The sequence below is a fragment of the Triplophysa rosa genome, linkage group LG14 (assembly GCF_024868665.1).
Source record: "Triplophysa rosa linkage group LG14, Trosa_1v2, whole genome shotgun sequence".
NCBI classification, from domain to species: domain Eukaryota; kingdom Metazoa; phylum Chordata; class Actinopteri; order Cypriniformes; family Nemacheilidae; genus Triplophysa; species Triplophysa rosa.
In genome coordinates this window covers 16,312,910-16,333,376 of record NC_079903.1, presented here as the reverse complement: position 1 = coordinate 16,333,376, position 20,467 = coordinate 16,312,910, and the positions used below count along the sequence as shown (strand labels likewise).

Sequence of the window (20,467 nt, the reverse complement as noted above, 5' to 3'; positions counted from 1 at the left end):
ACCAGACTGAACCAATCAGACAAACTGAATGATCCTGATTGTAGTCGATGATTATCAGAAAATAATAACTTACATTTGGGTCTGAAACAACATACAGTATAAATAACATTATGAATCTAAATATCTATAAATGTAATTATAATTTTTGAGTGAACTAATCTTTTATTTTGGACTAAATCATGAACCTGTTCTTGCATGAATCTTGTATATACAGCATTTCTTTGATTATACAGCTGCGAAAAAAATAGATATATTTTCAGTTTTTCTGAATTTAATGTTTATAGGTATGTTTCGAAAAAATGATATTTGTTTCATTCTGTGAACTACTAACAATATTTCTCCTAAATTTCAAATAAAAAGATTGTATATTGCATTATTGCAGAAAATTGGAGAAACCGGTCAAAATAACAGAAAAGATGCTTTGTACTGCGAAGAAAACAAGTTCATATTCACTTTTAAGCAAAACAACAGTCACATTTGTACATGTATTTAGGAAAAGTTGTACAATCATTTTTTTTCACAGTTTTCACGTGTCTTGTTATGCTGTCAGTTCTTCACATTGCTTTTGGATGTGGCTTTCTCACAGCTGAAATTGTATTTTGTTGAACTTCAACAGACACTAGACTGGAACAGGCACGATACATCTAGAAAAGCTGAATAAATGAACATTTGGAATGCTCTCTTAATTTTTTCCGCAGCTGCATATTATTAGCAGGAAGGTGACACTTCAATAAATCAGCTCACCTCCAGCTTGGCAAACTTGTCAGACTTGCAGCACGCGTTTTCCGCATTAATAAATTTGGTCAGCAGAAATTCCCGGAACTCAGGACCCTGGGGAAGGACAGATCTCTATCATCTTACGATAAAAATCATCATCTCCTTCACCTTTAATTGAAAGTCAGATGCATCACCGCCCGCAATCTCCTTTATTACCTTCTTAAAGACTGGAGGGTTCGGAAGAGGCGGGCCGAACTGAGGCACATCTTCTCTTGCTGTGACGGACACCTGTAAACCCCAATTAACATTTAAGATCAACATGGTGATCGACAGCTATCTAAGTAGACATTTACCTAGGGTCCCTGTACCTTATATGTAGTATGATCTGTGCAGGGGTTCTCTGCCTGCACTAACACATAGGCATGAAGGAAGTTAGAGGCGATCATGTCGGGTACGAATGGCGTAGAATCCTCCTGGAAGATGGCCGCGACGATGTCATTGCCAATGTGTCTCTTACTCTGAAGCTGAGAGATTATGACACAGGAGAACACTACTCATAAATATTCTGCACTTAATGTGTTTAGTAACACTTTTTTTAGCTCGGGTCAACATATAAAAGAGATTTACTTTGTAATATATGACAATTACAAGGCATTATTATGAAAGTCATGTATTACTGGTCATCACGAAACAGCACATTTGCAAAACAATGAGAAGTAATGTATAATTATTGCAGATGTGTATATTACCATGTTTAAACATGAGGTCAGTATCAGGAAAAAATGTTTCCTTATTTTCTGAAGGGCAATGAGATTAAATGGAGAACAAATTGAGACATGCTTAGGTCTCCTGCTACTACCGAAAAATTGTATACTTGAGTTACAGAAAAGATCTTAATGTCTTTGTCAATTGTTCTTGCAATTAAAAGTTAGAGATCTCAATATAAATGATCAATCATACTTTACTGTATTTCATTTTTTTGTTGTTGAGAAAAATAATATAATTCAATGAGATAAATGATTGAAATGAAAAAAATGAAAAAATTCTTGATAAATTAAAAAAATAAATAAATGAAAAAATAAATGAAAAATTCTGCTATTTATTATTTTTTATTAATCCTCATGTCCTTCCACACCTGTATGGCTTTCTTTCTTCTGCAGAACACAAAAAAGATATTTTGAAGAGCGTTTGTAACTAAACAACATTGGCCCCCATTGACTTCCATTGTATGGACACAAAACCAAGACATTTCTCAAAATATTTTCTTTTGTGTTCCACAGAAGAAAGAGTCATATACAGGTTTTGAATGACATGAGGATGAATAAATCATGACAGGAGTTTTATTTTTGTATGAACTGTCCCTTCTGAGCAATAAAAAAACTTTATGGGTCATAATGTTATGTATATTTTCATTACAAACCTGCTGAATGTCTCCTTCTGTAAAAGGGAGTTTGGTGGAAACATGGAACATTATTTCTCTCTGACGAAACGTTGTATAAATGGACTCAGATCCTGTCTGCCCATGAGACACATCCAGACCACCTCTGAACCTGTGGCGCGCAACATCACAAAACCAGACAAATTAGTCTTGTGAAAGATCTGATTACCGTCTGCCTGCGCTTCCAGACAAAAACATGCACAATGGGGTAATTAAATAAATTATTCACAAATACGCTCAGTGAATATTGTTTAATATTAAAACAGGCCCGTTATGTGTGCTCAGGTGACCCCTGTCAGCAGTTTTGAGACTTTAATCTTCATCTCTCACCCTTTAAAATCCTGCAACTCAATATTGTCTCCCAAAACACTGAGGAATTCAGCAAACGCTGGCGTCTCCTCATTGTTCCCGAATAGCTCCTCCTCTGATGTCTGATGAAGAACAGCAGAAAGACAGATAATAAATAAATGTTTTTGTTATACTATTCAGATTAAACCTCCAGAAGATCACCTTGCTGCTCATCCAAAATGAAAATTCTGTCGTCATTTACTCATGCTCTCGTCATTTTAAACCTGTGTGACTTTCTTTCTTCCGCAGAACACAAAAGAAGATATTTTGAGGAATGTTGGTAACCAAACAGCGTCGGCACCCATTCACTTCTGTTGCATGTACACAAAACCAATGCAAGTCAATGGGTGCCAGTTAACACCATTCTTCAAAATACTTTCTTTTGTGTTCTGTGAAAGAAAGAAAGTCATACAGGTTTGAAATGAGAAAAGGGTGAGTAAATGAAGAACTATGGGTGAACTATCCCTTTAAGGTGTTTTGTTTTTCAGCAAGGAACGACATCCTACCTGACCAAACTTCTGATAGATCACTCCAAACTTAAACGTGTTGTTCACTTCGTGCTCATCGAAAGCGACCATCATCTGCGAGGCCTTGAGCGAGAGAAAACAAAAAGTGAGCAAAACCACCCTCAGGGGTTAATAGGGGTCAGCCCCTCTCTATAATTCAGACGTTTGTGTTTGCCGTGCCCGAAAGACCACGCGACATGGTCAAGACTGCTCTCTCACACACAGTGTGGTTTAGGCACGGCAGACAGCGTAAAGCAGATGGATATGAGATTTCCCCAGAGCACGGGACATATTAATTCAGATGACTCGGGTGCTAGAGTGGAACACAGCCCTATTTTATTCGGATGCCTGGAGTAGGTAAGCAACAGATGAAGCGAGAAATAAAGACGGAGATACTCACCCTGGGGTAGAGGACGGGGTTGAACTTCAGACCTGTGACATCATCACAGAGCAGCTGAAAGACAGCACACATCTGATGTGAACATCTTGGAACTTCTGATGTCATCGAGCGAGGTTCAAAAGAGGACGTTTAGAGAGTCGTTGAGGTTGCGCGTCATAGGTTTTAACATGGGGGTTAGCAGATTCTTTTTATTTACAGTTTCATAACCAATTTTACAGAGGAACAGAGCTTAAGGTTACTATGGAGACAAAGCAGGATTGTGAAGTTTACCAGTTGAACCTGCAACCCTTGTACATATCAGCACCGCCATAAACAGCATGGCATTAACTCGTACACACCTTGGCTATTTGTGGGACGCTCGGTAGCTGGACGAGACCTTCAAGTGGAATCCGCTCATGAAGGGTCTTTGTTTTTGACCTACAAAATGTCACAAAAATAAATAGAGTTACAAGGCAACAAATCTACTGTCTCATTGTGTATACATGTGTATTTTTGCGGCGTCGAAATTTGTTGATATCGACAATAATCGTGATATTAAAAACCTATGATTATTGATATCATGTTAATACTTCTATATATCGTAAATAATTCAGACCCCACTTAAAGTTTCCTTTAAAGGGAAAGTTCACCCCAAAATAAAAATGATGTCATCGTTTACTCACCCTTGAGTTATTCCTAAAGCTGTCTGAATTTCAGTTATTGGCCACCACTGACTAGTAGGAAAAATGACAATGGTAGTCAAAAGTGCCCCAGAACTGTTTGCTTTCCTACATTCTTCAAAATATCTTCTTTTGTGTTCAACAGAACAAAGAAATTTATCAAGCAATTTTTCCTACTATGGTAGTCAATGGTGGCCAAGAACGGTTACAAGCTGTGTTCATCAAAAAAAAAAAAATTCAGATTTGAACAACTTGAGGTAAATGAAGACAGAATTTTCATTTTAGGTTAACTGTTCCTTTAAGATACAAAATGATTAAAAACTCTCTCTCTGCTTCAATGAAAGTGTGACTTTATTGGTAAGCAGGTGGTACCTGAGCATGATGCGCAGTGTCTCCTGTCCATCTGTCTCCTCATACTTCAAAGACATGATCAGGTGTCCCATACTACTGGCTGTACAATAATAGTTCATGTGTTCCTGAGAGAGAAAGGGATCGGTGAGGGCGCCATTTCACAGTTCTGTTCCTCACACACTTTGCGAGAGGGGTTCATTTTCCAACAGACTGATTTTGCATTTATATCATTCAGGTGTGGCTCAGTAGAGGTGACACTTTATTGGTCTAGTCGAGTGCTTTGTGACACAGAACACAGTGATACCGAAAATGGTGCACAAAATGTTTGTTTAAAGAGGTGCTATCAAACTTCATTAAACGCCACGATAAACTGTGGAAATAAACTACAGCCTTGAGGACAGAGTCCCAAACGAATTTATTCAGCAAAATGGGACACCAGCTCCAGCGGTGCTGTGTGTAATTGTAATTTTTGGAGGATCTATTGTCAGAAATGCAATATAATATACATAACTATGTCTTCAGAGGTGTATGAAGACCTTACATAATGAAGCCTTATGTTTTTATTACCTTAGATTGAACTATTTCTATCTACATACACATATCTACAGGGTCCCCTTACATGGAATTCACCATGTTGTTTCTGCAGTAGCCATAAACAGAGAAACTGCTCTACAAAGCGTGTTTCGTAAATACGTTTTCTCCTTCAGCAGAGTAAACGTGACGACATCTTTGTTCTGTGTCAGCCACCGTAGTGCTTCGAAAGGGAGGGGTGGAGTGAGCTGTTGGTTGCAATTTGCAACCTAACCACTAGATGCTGCTTGATTTCATACACTGGACTTTTAAGCTTTCTATCCCTCGAATACATAAAACAAATGGAAGTTATACATTACTAAATACAACAATTACATTAGGTGTTTAACATTTCTTTGTGAGTTATTTTGTGAATGTGAATATGCAATGTTTTTTAAAGTCACATGTGTGAGACAGCACTAACACTTTGCCCTTGGTGCGCTTGGCTGAAATATAGATAGCAATGACCCAAGTATATTCGGATACTGTCAATATTTATAACTGAACTCTCACCTTGCCCAGGAAGTGTTTGCGGTAAGCCCTTGAAGAGCTGTTACACTCTAGCCTGTATCCGAAGCCTCCGCCACCAGGACTCAGACCATCGTCTTCCTCCTCACAGAAGCTGCTGTCTGAGGAGGTGGGCGTCCCGACCGGAGCCTCGGGGTCCTCAATCCAGTAACCGCCAAACTGAGGTAAAATGACCTGAGGGTAGGGGCCACCCTTCTCCAGGACCTAAAGAAGAAACAGAGAAATACTAGATTGGATAAACCATCATGAGTGGCAATTATATAACTTCCAATTAAAGAGTTTTAAAAACTTCCAAGTTAATAAAGTTAACTTATAAGAGAAAACTAGCTTATAGATTATAGTTTGATATTTAAAAAGACAAAGCCCAACCAACTTGGGACCTTTAAATTTGTGTTAACGCAAGAGTAATACATCGTTGCTGCAGTGGTGTAAAGTATTGGAGTAAATGTAATTAGTTACTGTACTTAAGTATCTTTTGGCTACTTTTTTTAGTTGTACTGAGTATTAAAGATATTAGCAACTTTTACTCTCTACTTGACTACATTTTTGAAAAAGTATATGTACTCTTCACTCCACTACATTTATAATGACTAATGCAATTGCACATTACATTTTGTATGGCACCTATCTTTTTTACAGCAGTTTATTTTTGCTACAGAAGAATTAATATTGCCATTTAGAGGGCATTGACGGTCCTGTATCTTGTGGATTTTGCCCTAACTTACTAAAACTTGTCAACATGGCTTCTTTATGTGAATACGAGTGCATGCTCAGGTAGTTGTGAATCGCTGGCAGTTTATATGTGAAATGAGGACATGACTGCAGCTGGGGATGAGGCCAAAACCAGCATGTCCAGTGCAAAAAGGCTTTGACTTTTTAATTCTACTAAACATTATTTTATTTATCCGTTATATTGAAGAGACATTTTTGAAGGAGTTTGGTTTACTTATGAGCACTTGAGCTTAAATGAGACTTGAGTGTTTGCAATAGACGCAGGTTATGGTGTCGACCATGATTTGTTGCAATTTTGATGTGTTCAGTCTTATGACAGTTTTTCACTGACATTGTCATGGCTCTGCTTCCTTAGTCATGTTTTCCTTGGTCCTGTAGCAGAGCCATGACAAAGTCTTTGGTTATGTGTGGAGAGAAACACATTATTGTCCGTTTGACAATAATATGCGTTCTCTCCAGTGTCTTGTCATTGGCCCCATTCCTCTCGTTTCCTTGTGATCTTTCCCTGAGTGTTTAATGTCCCACACCTGCCCCGTGTAATTATCCCTCGTTTGTCTTCCCTATATATACCCTCTTGTTTCTTTGTCTTGTGCTCTTGTATTGCGTGTACGTATGTTTATGTGCGGTTCATGTGTAGATGCATGTTCTTGTACCTTGTGCCCGTGTTCGTTCTTGTTGAAGTCTTTGTGTTCCTGGTTCTTGCCCTGCCTGTGTTCCCTTTCATGTTATTTTTGGTAAGACGTTTGGTCATTGTTTTAGTTAGTTTATTGGCTGTTCTTGTTTTCATTTTGCCCCCTCGTGGGAAGTCTTTTGTTTTATATTTCTTAGTTCTGTTTTCCCCCATTGTGGGTGTTTTTGTTCTGTTTTTGTTTTTTGTGTATTAAAGTCTCGTGTTAACCCCTTCACCGCCTGCCTGCATCTGGGTTTTCCCGTCGCCCTGACAGAATCACGAGCCATACTAGAACCCAGCGGGCAGCAAGATGGACGGCACGGCAATGGTCAGGTTCTGGCCAACCGGGACGATCCCGGGGGTGGGGTTCCACGTGGGACTTCCACCTCGCGGTCGATCACGCCGGAGGGCCTCGACCTGACTGCCGCTGCCCGGGGGGACTCGTACCCTCCGGCTTGAGCTCCACGGTCCCCGTTCACTCTGGTGGCGCCGGTAGCGGCGGGAGGGAGGGGTCCGGGGATGACGTCGGCTAATTCCTCCGCTACGGAACTCCCTCCGGTCCCCACGGATTCGCCAAGGTCGGCTATGGATCCGGTGGTGCGGAGAAGGAGGGAGAGGCGCAGCGGAGGAGCGTCCACGCCGGTGCAGCCGGCGGTGCTGCCGGCGTCCAGTCCGGTGGTGCTGCCGATGTCCTGTCCAGTGTCCAGTCCGGTGCAGCCGGCTCCAGTCCGGTCAGCGTCCTGTCCGGTGCAGCCGGTCCTCCGGAGCCGTCGTCGTCCGGCAGCCTCCTGTCAGTGTCCAGCCGGTGCGCCTTCAGTCGTGTGTCCAGTCATGTGTCCAGTCCGGCGGTCAGCCGGCATCCAGTCCGGTGTCCAGTCCGGCATCCAGTCCGGTGGTCCAGCCGGCGTCCAGTCCGGTGGTCCAGCCGGCGTCCAGTCCGGTGGTCCAGCCGGCGTCCAGTCCGGTGCTCAGCCGGCTCCAGTCCTGGGTCCAGTCCGTGTCCAGTCTTGTGTCCAGCCTGTGTCCAGTCTTGTGTCCAGTCCTGTGCCAGTCCGGTGCAGCCGGTGTCCAGTCCGGTGCAGCCGGCGTCCAGTCCGGTGATCCAGCCGGCGTCCAGTCCGGTGATCCAGCCGGCGTCCAGTCCGGTGGTCCAGCCGGCGTCCAGTCCGGTGCAGCCGGCTCCAGTCCGGTGATCCAGCCGGGTCCAGTCCGGTGATCCAGCCGGCGTCCAGTCCGGTGAACCAGCCGGCGTCCAGTCCGGTGATCCAGCCGGCGTCCAGTCCGGTGTCCAGTCCGGCGTCCGCCTGTCCAGCCGGTGTCGCAGCCGGCGTCCAGCCGTCCAGCCGGCCTTCCAGCCGGCGTCAAGCCCTGTCCAGCCGGCCTTCCAGCCGGCGTCAAGCCCTGCCCAGCCAGCCGGCCCCGGGGAGACCCCCAGGGTCAAGGACTGTTCCCCCCAGGACTCCTCCTACGTCCCCTTGGACTACGCACCCTCAGGTGCAGCCGGGGACTGGGACTTCTCCCCACCTCCATGGACTGCCCCCTATGGGCTCTGGTTTGGCCCCTCCCCCCCTCCCATGTTTGTTGTTTTTATTGTCTCACCCTAGTCCCTTTGTTATTTTGTCTTGTCTGCCTCTTATTCTGTTCTCCATGTTTTGTCTGGTCTTGTCTTTGTCTCAGTCTTCCTTGTCTTGTCCGTCTACCCCTTGGTGAGCACCTGGAGGTGCTCATTAAAGGGGGGGCTTCTGTCATGGCTCTGCTTCCTTAGTCATGTTTTCCTTGGTCCTGTAGCAGAGCCATGACAAAGTCTTTGGTTATGTGTGGAGAGAAACATATTATTGTCCGTTTGACAATAATATACGTTCTCTCCAGTGTCTTGTCATTGGCCCCATTCCTCTCGTTTCCTTGTGATCTTTCCCTGAGTGTTTAATGTCCCACACCTGCCCCGTGTAATTATCCCTCGTTTGTCTTCCCTATATATACCCTCTTGTTTCTTTGTCTTGTGCTCTTGTATTGCGTGTACGTATGTTTATGTGCGGTTCATGTGTAGATGCATGTTCTTGTACCTTGTGCCCGTGTTCGTTCTTGTTGAAGTCTTTGTGTTCCTGGTTCTTGCCCTGCCTGTGTTCCCTTTCAAGACGTTTGGTCATTGTTTTAGTTAGTTTATTGGCTGTTCTTGTTTTCATTTTGCCCCCTCGTGGGAAGTCTTTTGTTTTATATTTCTTAGTTCTGTTTTCCCCCATTGTGGGTGTTTTTGTTTTTTGTGTATTAAAGTCTCGTGTTAACCCCTTCACCGCCTGCCTGCGCTTGGGTTCTTCTGCCAATCCTTGACAGACATGTCTATTAAGTGTTGAGGACTAGTGCTTCTTTGAGCCTACATTCAGTATGAGTAAAATACTCAAGTACTGTTAAAATCAGATACTCTAAGACTTTTACTGAAGTCGTTTTGGAATTGGTGACTTGTCACTTGTAATGGAGTCATTTTCACTGCAAGGTATCTGTACTTTTACTTAAGTATGGTTTTCAGGTACTCTTTACACCGCTGCGCTGCTGTCCTTCTAAAACTTTGTATCTCTATATATTTTGTGATTTTTTTTTGCCATAAATGATTATTCATAGTCACTCTTCACGTTTGTCACTGGGTTTTGCAAATATCTAACCAATTTAAAGTGCTTGTCAACTCTGACAACACAGTATGTAATCATTGAAAAACGACAGTTTTTTTTCAGTTTCCTGAAAAACAGCAAAGTTGAACTTACAAGTTTTCAGAAGGACAGCGACGATATGCAGAACTACACTTCATTTCAATGAATTTGAGTTTTAAAACAGTTTGTATGAGATTGTGTATCAGTGAACTCACAGCCTCTATCCGGGGGTAAGGGATGTAGTCATCCTGTTGGAAAGAAAAAGGAAGAAGATCATTGGATAATAGGGCAAAAAAACCAGCACATATCAGTTTATTTCAATGAAAACATTCCAAGAGCAGATCAGGATTCAACACAACATGATCTATAAAAACAAAGCACGGTTGCAAAAAGAACTGCTCTTAGCAAATGTGCACTCCTATTATGATATATGGAATATAATGGGCAGCAATGCATTTGGACTTTGCCATGACCTCTGGTAGAGTCTGACCTTTATATCACAAAATGTACATGTATGCTTTAAAACGACTGCAAAGGATGATTTGAGTTGTAAAAGTTCACAATGTCACTGAGCAAATCTTCAGAAAGAAAACTACACATGGGTAGTTGATAAATAAACAGTAGCATGTGTCCTATAGTGTGACAGCAAAAATGTAGAAAACAAACTGTTAATAATATATTCTTTTATATTAGTAATATTTATATCTATGAAATAAAATATATATACTACCCATATACCCAACAGTTACGCATGCACTTCCAGACGACACAAAAACACACTGTGAATACTCGTCAAACCTTATATTTCTTAGTTTCCTCAGTTTTAGGTATCTGACGTTATCCGGGTGAGCAGAAGAGAGTAAAAAGAGGAGGGGTCAATGACATAAGCATCAACATTAAAACCTGGTTCTCAAAGGAGCTCCCCAAAACAAACACTTCTGTTTACAGTCAACAAGAAATCAAAATTTACTCTATAAAACATGTTCCGGATCTGGTTGTGCAATGCACATTATTCCAAAGAATAGCCTACCATTCGTCTTTGTAATCTCTAAAACCATAGTTTCCACCATAATACAATTTTGAATTTTGATATACATTGCAACAAACTTAACAACTATAACAAATACGTTGTTTTGACCTGGCAGCCCAATGCTTGTCGTGAAACTCAATAACAGAGATGAACAAAACAAAATTTCTTGGTGAAAATATTGCTCAGTGGGACCTTTTATCATTTCTAACGGCGATGAGGTCTTTCATTATGAACACAAGTGCGTGTGATCCACTGGAGAGAGATACAGTATCAAGCATTCAGTCAAGCTCTGGGATCGATCCATCACTTATATACAAAAGACAAGACGAGAAGACCAGAGCCTTTAACACCACCTGCATGGCTAAGACATTACACTCCTGCCTCAATAGACTATTGATCAGATGTTCTTTTTCTACCTGCTGAGCATCATCCACCCGCTCGCATACATACACGCCACAAACAACACAATCATGCCAATTGTGTCATATAACAGGTCAGCGTGTCCTTTCCCAGCCCCACTGTCCCCAGAGAGGTCCCACCAAACCCCCATTCCCAGACTGACCACAGAGAAAAGTGCTGGACCAATCAATGAGTTTTAAAATGAACTCAGACGTGTGATTACTCATTCAGAGTAGTGTCCACTGCGTCCCGCTGAAGATGAAACACTTATCCATCACTCAAGGACAAACACAAACAGAATGCTGTGATTATTATATTACCGTATTACATAGTAGAAATGCTCTTGGGTTGAAGTACAAAATTAGAGGAGGACCATTATTCAAGGGATCTTGTATTAAATAACTGTGTTCACTTTTAAGTCAACTAGATGATAGGAGAAGAAGTCTTACCTGCATTCTTTCAAGCATGTCGAAGAACTCCGCAGACTAGAAAAGAGACATAAATCAAGATAAAAATTTACAGTAAATGTCTGAATCATGGTTTATAATATTTACATCAAACTGATTTCTCTTTTGGAAAATTACGTGAGATACTGTAACCTGTCAGGAAATCGCAGAAGTAATGGAGAGATTTAACACTCCATCAAACACACTGACTCAGTCGTTATTATTGTATCATGTTTTAGATGAATTTTTTTCCTCTTTTTTATTGCTTTATTACATAATTATGTTCATGTTTAGATGAATAATAGTCATACAAATATGAAAGAATAAAAATGAAAGAAAATTATGCATCACCAAAAATGTTGACAATCAACGTTTTGTTTATAAAACAAATAAATAAAATAAAATTTTAGTAAGAAGTTCCCTTGAAAGCTGGGCATTTCTTGGCTGATGTTCCTTATTAGCCCCAACTCACCAAATTAAAAACAAAATAAAAACATTTTGTTTTTGTTTTCTAAAGGAACAATTACTGTTTTCTACGTAATTCATTCCAAACACAGAAGCATAAAAGTAAAAGAAAGTAATTTACATAGTAAAGTTTACATCATAAGAAACAAATTCAGTTTTAATTGGTTGTGTGTAAGCTATGTTATCAGATGTCATTAGATAATGAGGAGGTATTAAACAGGACTGCAGCTGCATTCATGCCACACAAAGAGGGAAGAAAAGCTTTTTTAGTCTTACATACCCTTATCACTACACAAAAAACACAGTCCAACTCACAGAGAAAAAACAATCAACATCAACAATCGACAAAAAAATGTCCAGAAATTAGAGTTTGATATGATTAAGTATTAAAAGATATAGGTTGAGATAGAAGACTAATGATAATAGAGCTCAACGCATGCTGAGTGACCGTAGATAACTGTTTCAACCAAAGCACAAGAACTTCCCCATACTGTACACAATAACTAACCAAGCTGCATTTATGGTTCGTGCACCCATTACTGCTTAAATATTATTAATTAATTATTCAATTAAATATATTCATTTCTTAAGCAATGCAATAGAGAAACTGCATTAATTTTACTCCTGTGAATGTTAACTTGTACAACACTTCAACTGAATCCAGAGTCTAAGAAATGCATTATGTGCCTTACCTCTGGAGAGGACAGCAGTTAGTTTTTCAGGTACCATAACAACGTCATCTACAGCAACTATGTCCTGACTACACTAGATCCCTTTAGTTTAAGAGATATTCCTATGAATGATCAGATGGAGCTTGAGAGATTCAGGTGGGAGAGTAAATCCAAATCAGTTAATGTTTAACCTGCCGTGGATCCACGGGTGACTCCACAATGTCAACAATGTGCAGCAGAGACACATTTACCCAGATACTGTAACCTTGACAAATCCAGACCACCAATAGAGCATCAATACAACACTGGCACGATTTGTTCTGAATACATGAAGCAAATTTCGAAAGCTCTTGTTGATGACATTACCTGACGTTTTGGTTTATAAACAAACAAAACTCCAACAAGCCAACACTCCACATTTTGATGATGTTTACATGAGCACATCAAATGAAATATGAAAAACAGAAATTCACAACATAAAAGAAAATTGTCACTGTATTGTCACAGAAAGCTAACCGAGAGCACTGAGCTTATCTACCACAACAACCTGTTAGTTTAACCGTCCCGGCAAAGATAGCACCTCTCAAAACCCCATCCTGAATCTCTGTAGCTTCACCCACATTACAACCACGAAAACATCCAACTATTCCCAATTTGCACATAAAAGAGCCTTTGAAATTTGATAGACACCATTGAACCTTTACAGTCCATTTAAATGCTAAAAATAGACATGGTAAACATTGTCTACCTGAATATGACAACATTATTCCTTTTTTGTCTTGACAATGCAGTTATAAGTATACAGCCTGTGGGATAGTAAAATGTGTTTCTGGGATACTGCCCAAGGCTGGCTAAACAAACATTACATAAAGCATATAGTTGTTCTGCTCAGGCGAACACTCAGATACCAACTAAAGAATGAATGAACTGCTGTAGCTCACCACGTCCCTGCTGTGCCGATTCCCGCACTACCCAACAGGCAACAAGTCTCACGTGTGCGCACAAACCTCCCCAAACACAGGGTCTACACAGTAAAACCTCACACGTCTTGACGATCACATACCTTCCTCTCCTCCGATTAGCAGTGCTCCTGCAAACACTTTTAAACACATTGAACAGGAAGAGGTGAAGACCGCTTGGCAACGTACAGGCTCCACACCCTAGAACAGGTCATACCAGTGCGTCTACAAATTATAAGTGATCAGGTTCTCCCTTTACACTATTTAATTCCTGTTTTATTTCGTTCTTTAATCTGTCTTTTGTATTTCTGGTTCGTATTTGACCACAGCTGTTTAACTCACAGGGTAGGAGAGCTTATCATCGACACACACTCGCTCTCTTCTTTTCTTCTATAGGCTCTGGGTTTACACTGGGAGTGGCCACAGACTGTGCGAACAGGACACAAATGTATATCTTGTAAAGACGCTGCCAAACACACGTGCAGATGAATACGTCTGTACTAGATATTTCAGACTGGGCAGAGTGTAGTATTTATAAAATAATTTGAGTAACGCATTCTATGTGTGGATAGCATTGACTAAAAATCGTAATTTATGATGTGTGTGTGTGTGTGTGTGTGTGTGTGTGTGTGTGAGAGAGAGAGAGAGAGAGAGACCACTTCTCAGAAATATAGTGAATTGTTAGTTTAAAAAAAGGGTTAGTATTAAAATAAATATATAGCCACTAAGCCACAAGGGTATTTTAATACGACAAATATGTATCCAGCGTGTAATGAGGATGTTGTGTGGTTGCTAAGGTAGTTCTGAGTTGTTTTTAGAGTATTGGTATGTATGTAGTTAATAGTAATGATAGAGATGCTTAATTAAGCATCACTTAACAATAGTCTTAAAGCATGACTAACACATCAAGTGTCATTCTAGTTAAAGAGTAGTTATATGCTCTACTAAAGTCCACTGACAGATGATAAGAAATATAAAACATAAAATAATTTCTACAATATGGGGTAAAATTAAAATACTTTATTTGTTTACCTTTATGAAAGCATAATTTTATAACATTTGTTTACCTTTATGAAAGCATAATTTTCTAACCATAAAAGAATCACTCCTCTTTTGCACTTAATTTCATTTAAAATGAAATAAAATCAGAATAAACAGAAGGAGTATAAGCTTTAAAATTAAATACACATGAGAGCTTTTGATAATAACCTGGGGCCTCGTGTACAAAGACTTGCATTGATTCCATACTAAAACATTGCGTACGGACAAAGCTGTAAATGTGCGTACGCACAAAAAAAACATGTCTGGCGTGGAGGAACGCACATTCTCACGTTCATTTCACTGTTAGTACATCCGACCGTGAGTGTGAAAGCTGGCGTACGCAAAGTTTTTGTTCGTACGCAGCGTTGATACATGAGGCCCCAGAGCCTTGAAAAACAGAGTTGCGACACTCGCATAGACGTCCGTTGGAAGAAAGGAATGTGGAAGTAACTTGTGTCATGGAGGGCTCTATAGTTCCAAACATTGCATTGAAGCCCATTTATTTCACTGTTTCCCAAACACATTCGCAGGTAAGTTGATAAAATACATCTCTGTAAAACTGGTGTTTTATTATAAGGATGTTTTTGAAACGATACATTGTTTTCCTAAATAAAAATGGCTTTTCTGTGTGTCTGTATGCAGGTCCGGCCCAAGCCTTTACGGGGCCCTAAGCAGAATTTTATTTGGGGGTCCCACTGTGACCCCAATACAATCGAGTATTGTCAATGTTTGATTATTTGCACGCACACTTTAAACCTTGCACACCCAATTCTATTAGTTGTAGCTGTGTTTGGGATGTAGGAATGTCATAAAAACAAAAACACATAAACCATGCAAGGTGTATTGTGATTGTCAAAACATTTGATAATTTCATGACTTTCAATTTTAGGTGAACTGTCCCTTTAAATTTCGAGCACATAACATACAAAACTTGTGGAATTTATTGTTCAATGCATTTAACTATTTGCAAAGATTCTATTTTAAAAATCATTTTAATCTTCATTTTATTTTAACCACAACCTATAAAACACCCCTTTAAAGCCACACAGCCCTTGACGATGATTTAATCCCCTTTTTATTTTTTTATTTAGTTTATTAATGGTTGATAACCATTAAATTAATTTACAATATGCACACAATTATTCTCAACCTTATCCCAAATAAAACGCTAAATTAACAGATAATTATAAATTACACGAATCACGTAAATTACATATTTTTTTATCTAAATCAGCATTTTGTTGTTTGCATCAACGAATACTGTCAGATGTTCAACATTTCTATCGTTAAACACTAAACAGTTGTCAAATAGTTAATGTTTTAGTCACTGTCGTGTGTTGCAAAGCACTCTTTTAACTTGAAAACTGAAGCGTCTTGCTGAACAGCTAAAGACGTGACAGTAGCTCAGTCTTCTTTAATTTGATTGGTCACTGCTTGGCTTTGTAACCAGTAATTCCCGCTTCCTTTCATTTGATTGTCCACCTCACTTATTTTGATATTGCAATGTTGCGTTTAGTCAGTAATTTCACAAATTTTGACACACACCTCAGAAAAAATAGTGGGCACGGCCCTACGTGAGAAAATGGATGTGTGTCGTGAATATATCACAAAAAAAGCTGTAATTTCGTGTGATCTTGGGGGCCCCTAGTGGCGACGAGGCCCTAAGCAGCCGCTTAGTTCGCTTATAGGGAGGGCCGGCTCTGTCTGTATGTGTGATTGAATGATTTTCTATAAAGACTGCTCATTAAATAAAATGTTATCTACCCTCTCCCTGTATAAATTATATATTATAAAACGGTCAGTTCTGGTCCTTGATTCTGATTGGCTGAGCCGAGTTCTAAGCCGTTATAAAATACCCCGATTTATAACGGCTGACCACATTACATAGCCTAAATATCATTTAATTACTTTATTTTATGAAACCTTGCTACGCATATGGTATAACCGTTTTATAAAAGCAATAAGCCCCGCGAAGCAGTGGATTACAGTGCATTTTATAACAGCTAAGGGGGTTTTAGACACAACGCCCTTAGCTGTTATAAAATGCACTGTAACCCACTGCTTCGCGGGGCTTATTGCTTAAATAAAATCTCTTACTGACTGAAATTGTTTGTCTTGTTCATTTTTCACAATCTTTGTGGTGCATTTACTTGCAATCATTGATTATTTATTGATAAATTACTTTTTTATGTGAATGTCTTAACATAATGTAACATTGGTATGTACTGATGATCATATAAGATGAATTTATGCATACTGTTAATGTATTGCACATTATGCATCCTTCCTAGTCAAATTAAACACACAAAACTGATTAATACTGTCTCCAACACTCATCAGACAAAATGTTATTATAAGTTTAATCAACATCGTAATCAGTGCATATATTGTGTTGGTATTTAGTGAAATCTGTTGCAAATACAGCTGCTTCCACTGTCTCTCCCGCTTAAACAGACTGACAGTTTGGAACTATTGAGAGCTCCATGAACCATGTGAATCATGAGGCGGCGATATCAAAGTGTGTCGCAACTCTGTTTTTCAAAGGCTCTGATAATAACTATAGGCTTAGAATGCATTATTCCTAACTGTGTAAAATATAACCAATAAAAACAAAGGAAATCTTATCTGTATGATAAACAACCTTTTTAGCAAAGCATTGGCTAAAATGATTGTAAGTTTGATCATCTTAATATCGAGTTTGGTAGCGTCACCTCCTCCCCTTCCCTCTCTCTCTATAAACAAACTCTCTCTCTCCTTCTCTGCTGTTCCACAAGTGTGTCTCATTTCAAGGTGACACCCTCTGTGCTCCAAGCACACCATGCAATTCATCTGTGAACACAGCGCAGCGCTTTTTTAACAAGACAGAAAATCTTTTCAGCCTCTCGAGGCTGTTGTAAATGTAAAAAAGAACGAGACACTGCGACTCGATGGGACCTTAATGCACCGAGAAAATAGATTTCTCAGTCCGGGGTGAATTAGAATTGCATTGAGAAGTAACCTTGAATGAGGAGCTTTACCTCAAACAAACCTATCTAGATGTGTGTTCTTACCGTATGCTTTTCATAAATTAATGTACATGTCTACATCAGTCAGAACAGATTATGTAAGTGCTTTATTTGAAGAAAGGTCAGAGATACAATATTACAAAAGGCACGCTCTGACAATGTCATCACAGTCTGAGGTTATTTCAGGGCAAAGGTCTGCGAGACGAATGATCCAGATTGTTTCTAATAGCAGGTAATGGGGGAGTGTTTGTGTGCGAAAGCATGACCACGACACTCACCTTCATCGTAGGGGGTGCAGTGCGAGGGGGCGAGGGTGGACATTCTCCCAGAGGCACGCTGGAGATTGTCATCAACTCTTGTTTCCTGTGAAACACCCACGGGAACTGTTAGTCGATCAGACGATAGACACACTACATAGCAAAATATCAAACTGTGGTGTAGTTTTGAACTAAAACAAAAGGTGAGACCTCTAATGCATATGCATACAAACACTGGAAGGACATTTCTGTTTGGTTTATCATCAGGTGACTTTGACTTTCGTTTTTGTTCTAAGCTAAATGATATTTCCATCCCCCAGTTCTGCACTTAAGAAAAGTCAGGTAACCTAAAATGTGATGTATGAGGTAACTGGTTTAATTCAAATAAAAGAATATCAACCTGATTATAATGAGTTTCTACTTGATCTAAGCCTTAAAGGAACAGTTCACCAAAAATTAAAATGATTTGAATGTTTACTTACTCTCTTGTAATTCCATACATGTATGACTTTCTTTCTTCTGTGGAACACAAAAGAAGATATTTTGAGAAATGTCTCAGTGGTTTTGTGTCCATACAATGGAAGTCGATATTGCTCAGTTACCAATGTGCTTCAAAATATCTTCTTTTGTGTTACAAAGAAAGAAGGTTTGGAATGACAGGAGGGTGAGTAAATGATCAAATATTTTTTATTTTTGAGTGAACTATCCCTTTCATATTGCATATTAATGCTTTTTAAAGAACAGCCTTACCTTTAGACCAAACCTTTACACAAACCTGCATGTTTACATTTTCATTAAGACTAATATTAAGTATGTTTGAGCAATTTTCCTTGTGAGAACATTTGACCAACCTACGCACACTCCCACACACACAATCAGAGGGCAAAGGGTCAGTGTCGCACTCGTACCCTTGGCAGAGTCTACTGAATAAAACATGTTTCTACCTCCAGACACTAAGGTGAAAGACTAAAGGATTTAAAAAAACCTTAACAGTTATGTTCCTGGACCTTGGTATTTGCACAGAGACATAACAAGAACAGAACCTGGGCAACCAGACCTGCAGACAAACTGCTGTAGGTCAAATGAGAGGGAAATAAGAGGGACAATGAGGAGGGTACGAGCCACACGGAGAAGCCATAAGCAGGAACACGATAGCATTTTAAAAGCAGTTCTTTCAGCAGTAGACAAATGAGAGAGGGGCTACTTGAAATCAGAGGTTAAAATTAGGCCAGCAGGCAAAGAGTGAAACTGTCTGGACTCAATGTGGGTCCATTAAAATCTTTCCTTACAGAAAGTTGTAAACACCAGAAACGTTAGAAAGAAAACACAATTCAAGCTTTCAAAATCACAAAGAATGATGATGTCAGCATTTTTTTTTTGCACAAATATTCCGATTTTGTTGCTATATGCTCAAATTATGCTAATCATCTTTAATCCATGCTGTCATTTAAGTAAAAAAATCAATGTATCAAATACGAAAGTCTGGATCATATAATATTTATAATAATGTAATCTGCGATTACAAATGTTTTCAATTAGATAAGAATGAAAAAACAGAAGCATGTTCACTCAGTAGTCAAATGCGGTGACGCAGCAAATTTGCTATTTCATTCCCTAGAAGAATTTTGCACCTCCACTTCAGTAGCAGGTGACCTGCACATTATTAACACAACACGGGTGAAAAGGACACAGACAATGTTAATGTATTTTGAAAATATGTGTCTTTTATATATTACTGAAAAATACATCCACACAGCAAAATCGCCAGTGTTATAAAAGGTCAAATTAACACTCACAGTGTATATATAATCCACACTATCGAAGTGTGGATTATAATATATATACACTGTGAGAGTTAATTTGACCTTTTTTAACACTGGCGATTTTCTGTGCAGCATACAGAAGCAGTTCACATCCCAAAATCCATACAGACAAGCGTGAGTGTGTCTATGAACAGCTGGCTGTCAGTCTTTCCATTCTCCAAGGGAAAAACTCAGTAAACATCTGCTCTATGACCACAGCTGTTTGAGGGATCGTGGTCCAGGACACCAGGACTCTAAAACCACCAGCGGTGTCCCAAATTCACCTCTATTCTATACATTTTTCCCAATAGTGTCATCAGAATAAAGCCCCACTACATCAGCTGCTTTTATGGGTCTAGTGGGTCGTGACCCCAGAAATAAATGTTCTGTTCTGATAAGTGGAGAAAAACAAGTGCTAAATCCAATTAATAAAGTGCAACTAAACATATAATTATGCATAGTTTGGATAGCAAAATAAACAGACTTATCGATTGTTAAAAGTAAAGAGAAAATGCTTTCCATATTTTGGCTATTTGTGATAAAAGACTGTTCAGTCAAATGTCACTGCATTTTCAAACACTGTATATCATATATATGCAATTATGTACTGTATATGGGTCAAAATCTGTTAAAGGGGTAATTAAATGTAACAAATCATGTAAAACTTGCTTCTAAACAAAACAAAAATCACCTATCAAGTTTCTGGTATACATAATATGCAATACATTAGCATATCAATGCTGTCAGACTGAAAGCTCATATCTCAAAACTGCCACTTTACAGGAAATGAAAAAAAAAAACAGCATTTTTTTCAATAATTTAACACTAAAT

The 20,467-nt window shown here is 39.4% G+C and overlaps 1 protein-coding gene across 11 annotated transcripts in view; it reads right to left on the bottom strand.

Annotated features, from left to right (window-relative positions):
• rap1gap2a (RAP1 GTPase activating protein 2a) overlaps positions 1–20,467 on the bottom strand; it is a 69,305-nt gene that overhangs the window by 5,363 nt on the left and 43,475 nt on the right. For 6 of the 11 annotated variants that reach the window (XM_057350744.1, XM_057350746.1, XM_057350745.1 and 3 more), the window contains 14 exons: positions 17,856–17,940; positions 11,440–11,475; positions 10,360–10,392; positions 9,777–9,809; positions 5,503–5,721; positions 4,441–4,544; positions 3,748–3,826; positions 3,410–3,463; positions 3,010–3,093; positions 2,486–2,586; positions 2,138–2,267; positions 1,086–1,241; positions 934–1,005; positions 745–831 (listed from right to left, as the gene is read on the bottom strand). In XM_057350744.1, the coding sequence (XP_057206727.1) occupies positions 745–831; positions 934–1,005; positions 1,086–1,241; positions 2,138–2,267; positions 2,486–2,586; positions 3,010–3,093; positions 3,410–3,463; positions 3,748–3,826; positions 4,441–4,544; positions 5,503–5,721; positions 9,777–9,809; positions 10,360–10,392; positions 11,440–11,475; positions 17,856–17,940 (1,273 nt within the window). Of the gene's footprint in view, positions 1–744; positions 832–933; positions 1,006–1,085; positions 1,242–2,137; positions 2,268–2,485; positions 2,587–3,009; positions 3,094–3,409; positions 3,464–3,747; positions 3,827–4,440; positions 4,545–5,502; positions 5,722–9,776; positions 9,810–10,359; positions 10,393–11,439; positions 11,476–13,513; positions 13,603–13,635; positions 13,874–17,855; positions 17,941–20,467 lie in introns of those variants that run through there. The other 5 variants (XM_057350752.1, XM_057350743.1, XM_057350749.1 and 2 more) reach the window with 4 other exon arrangements.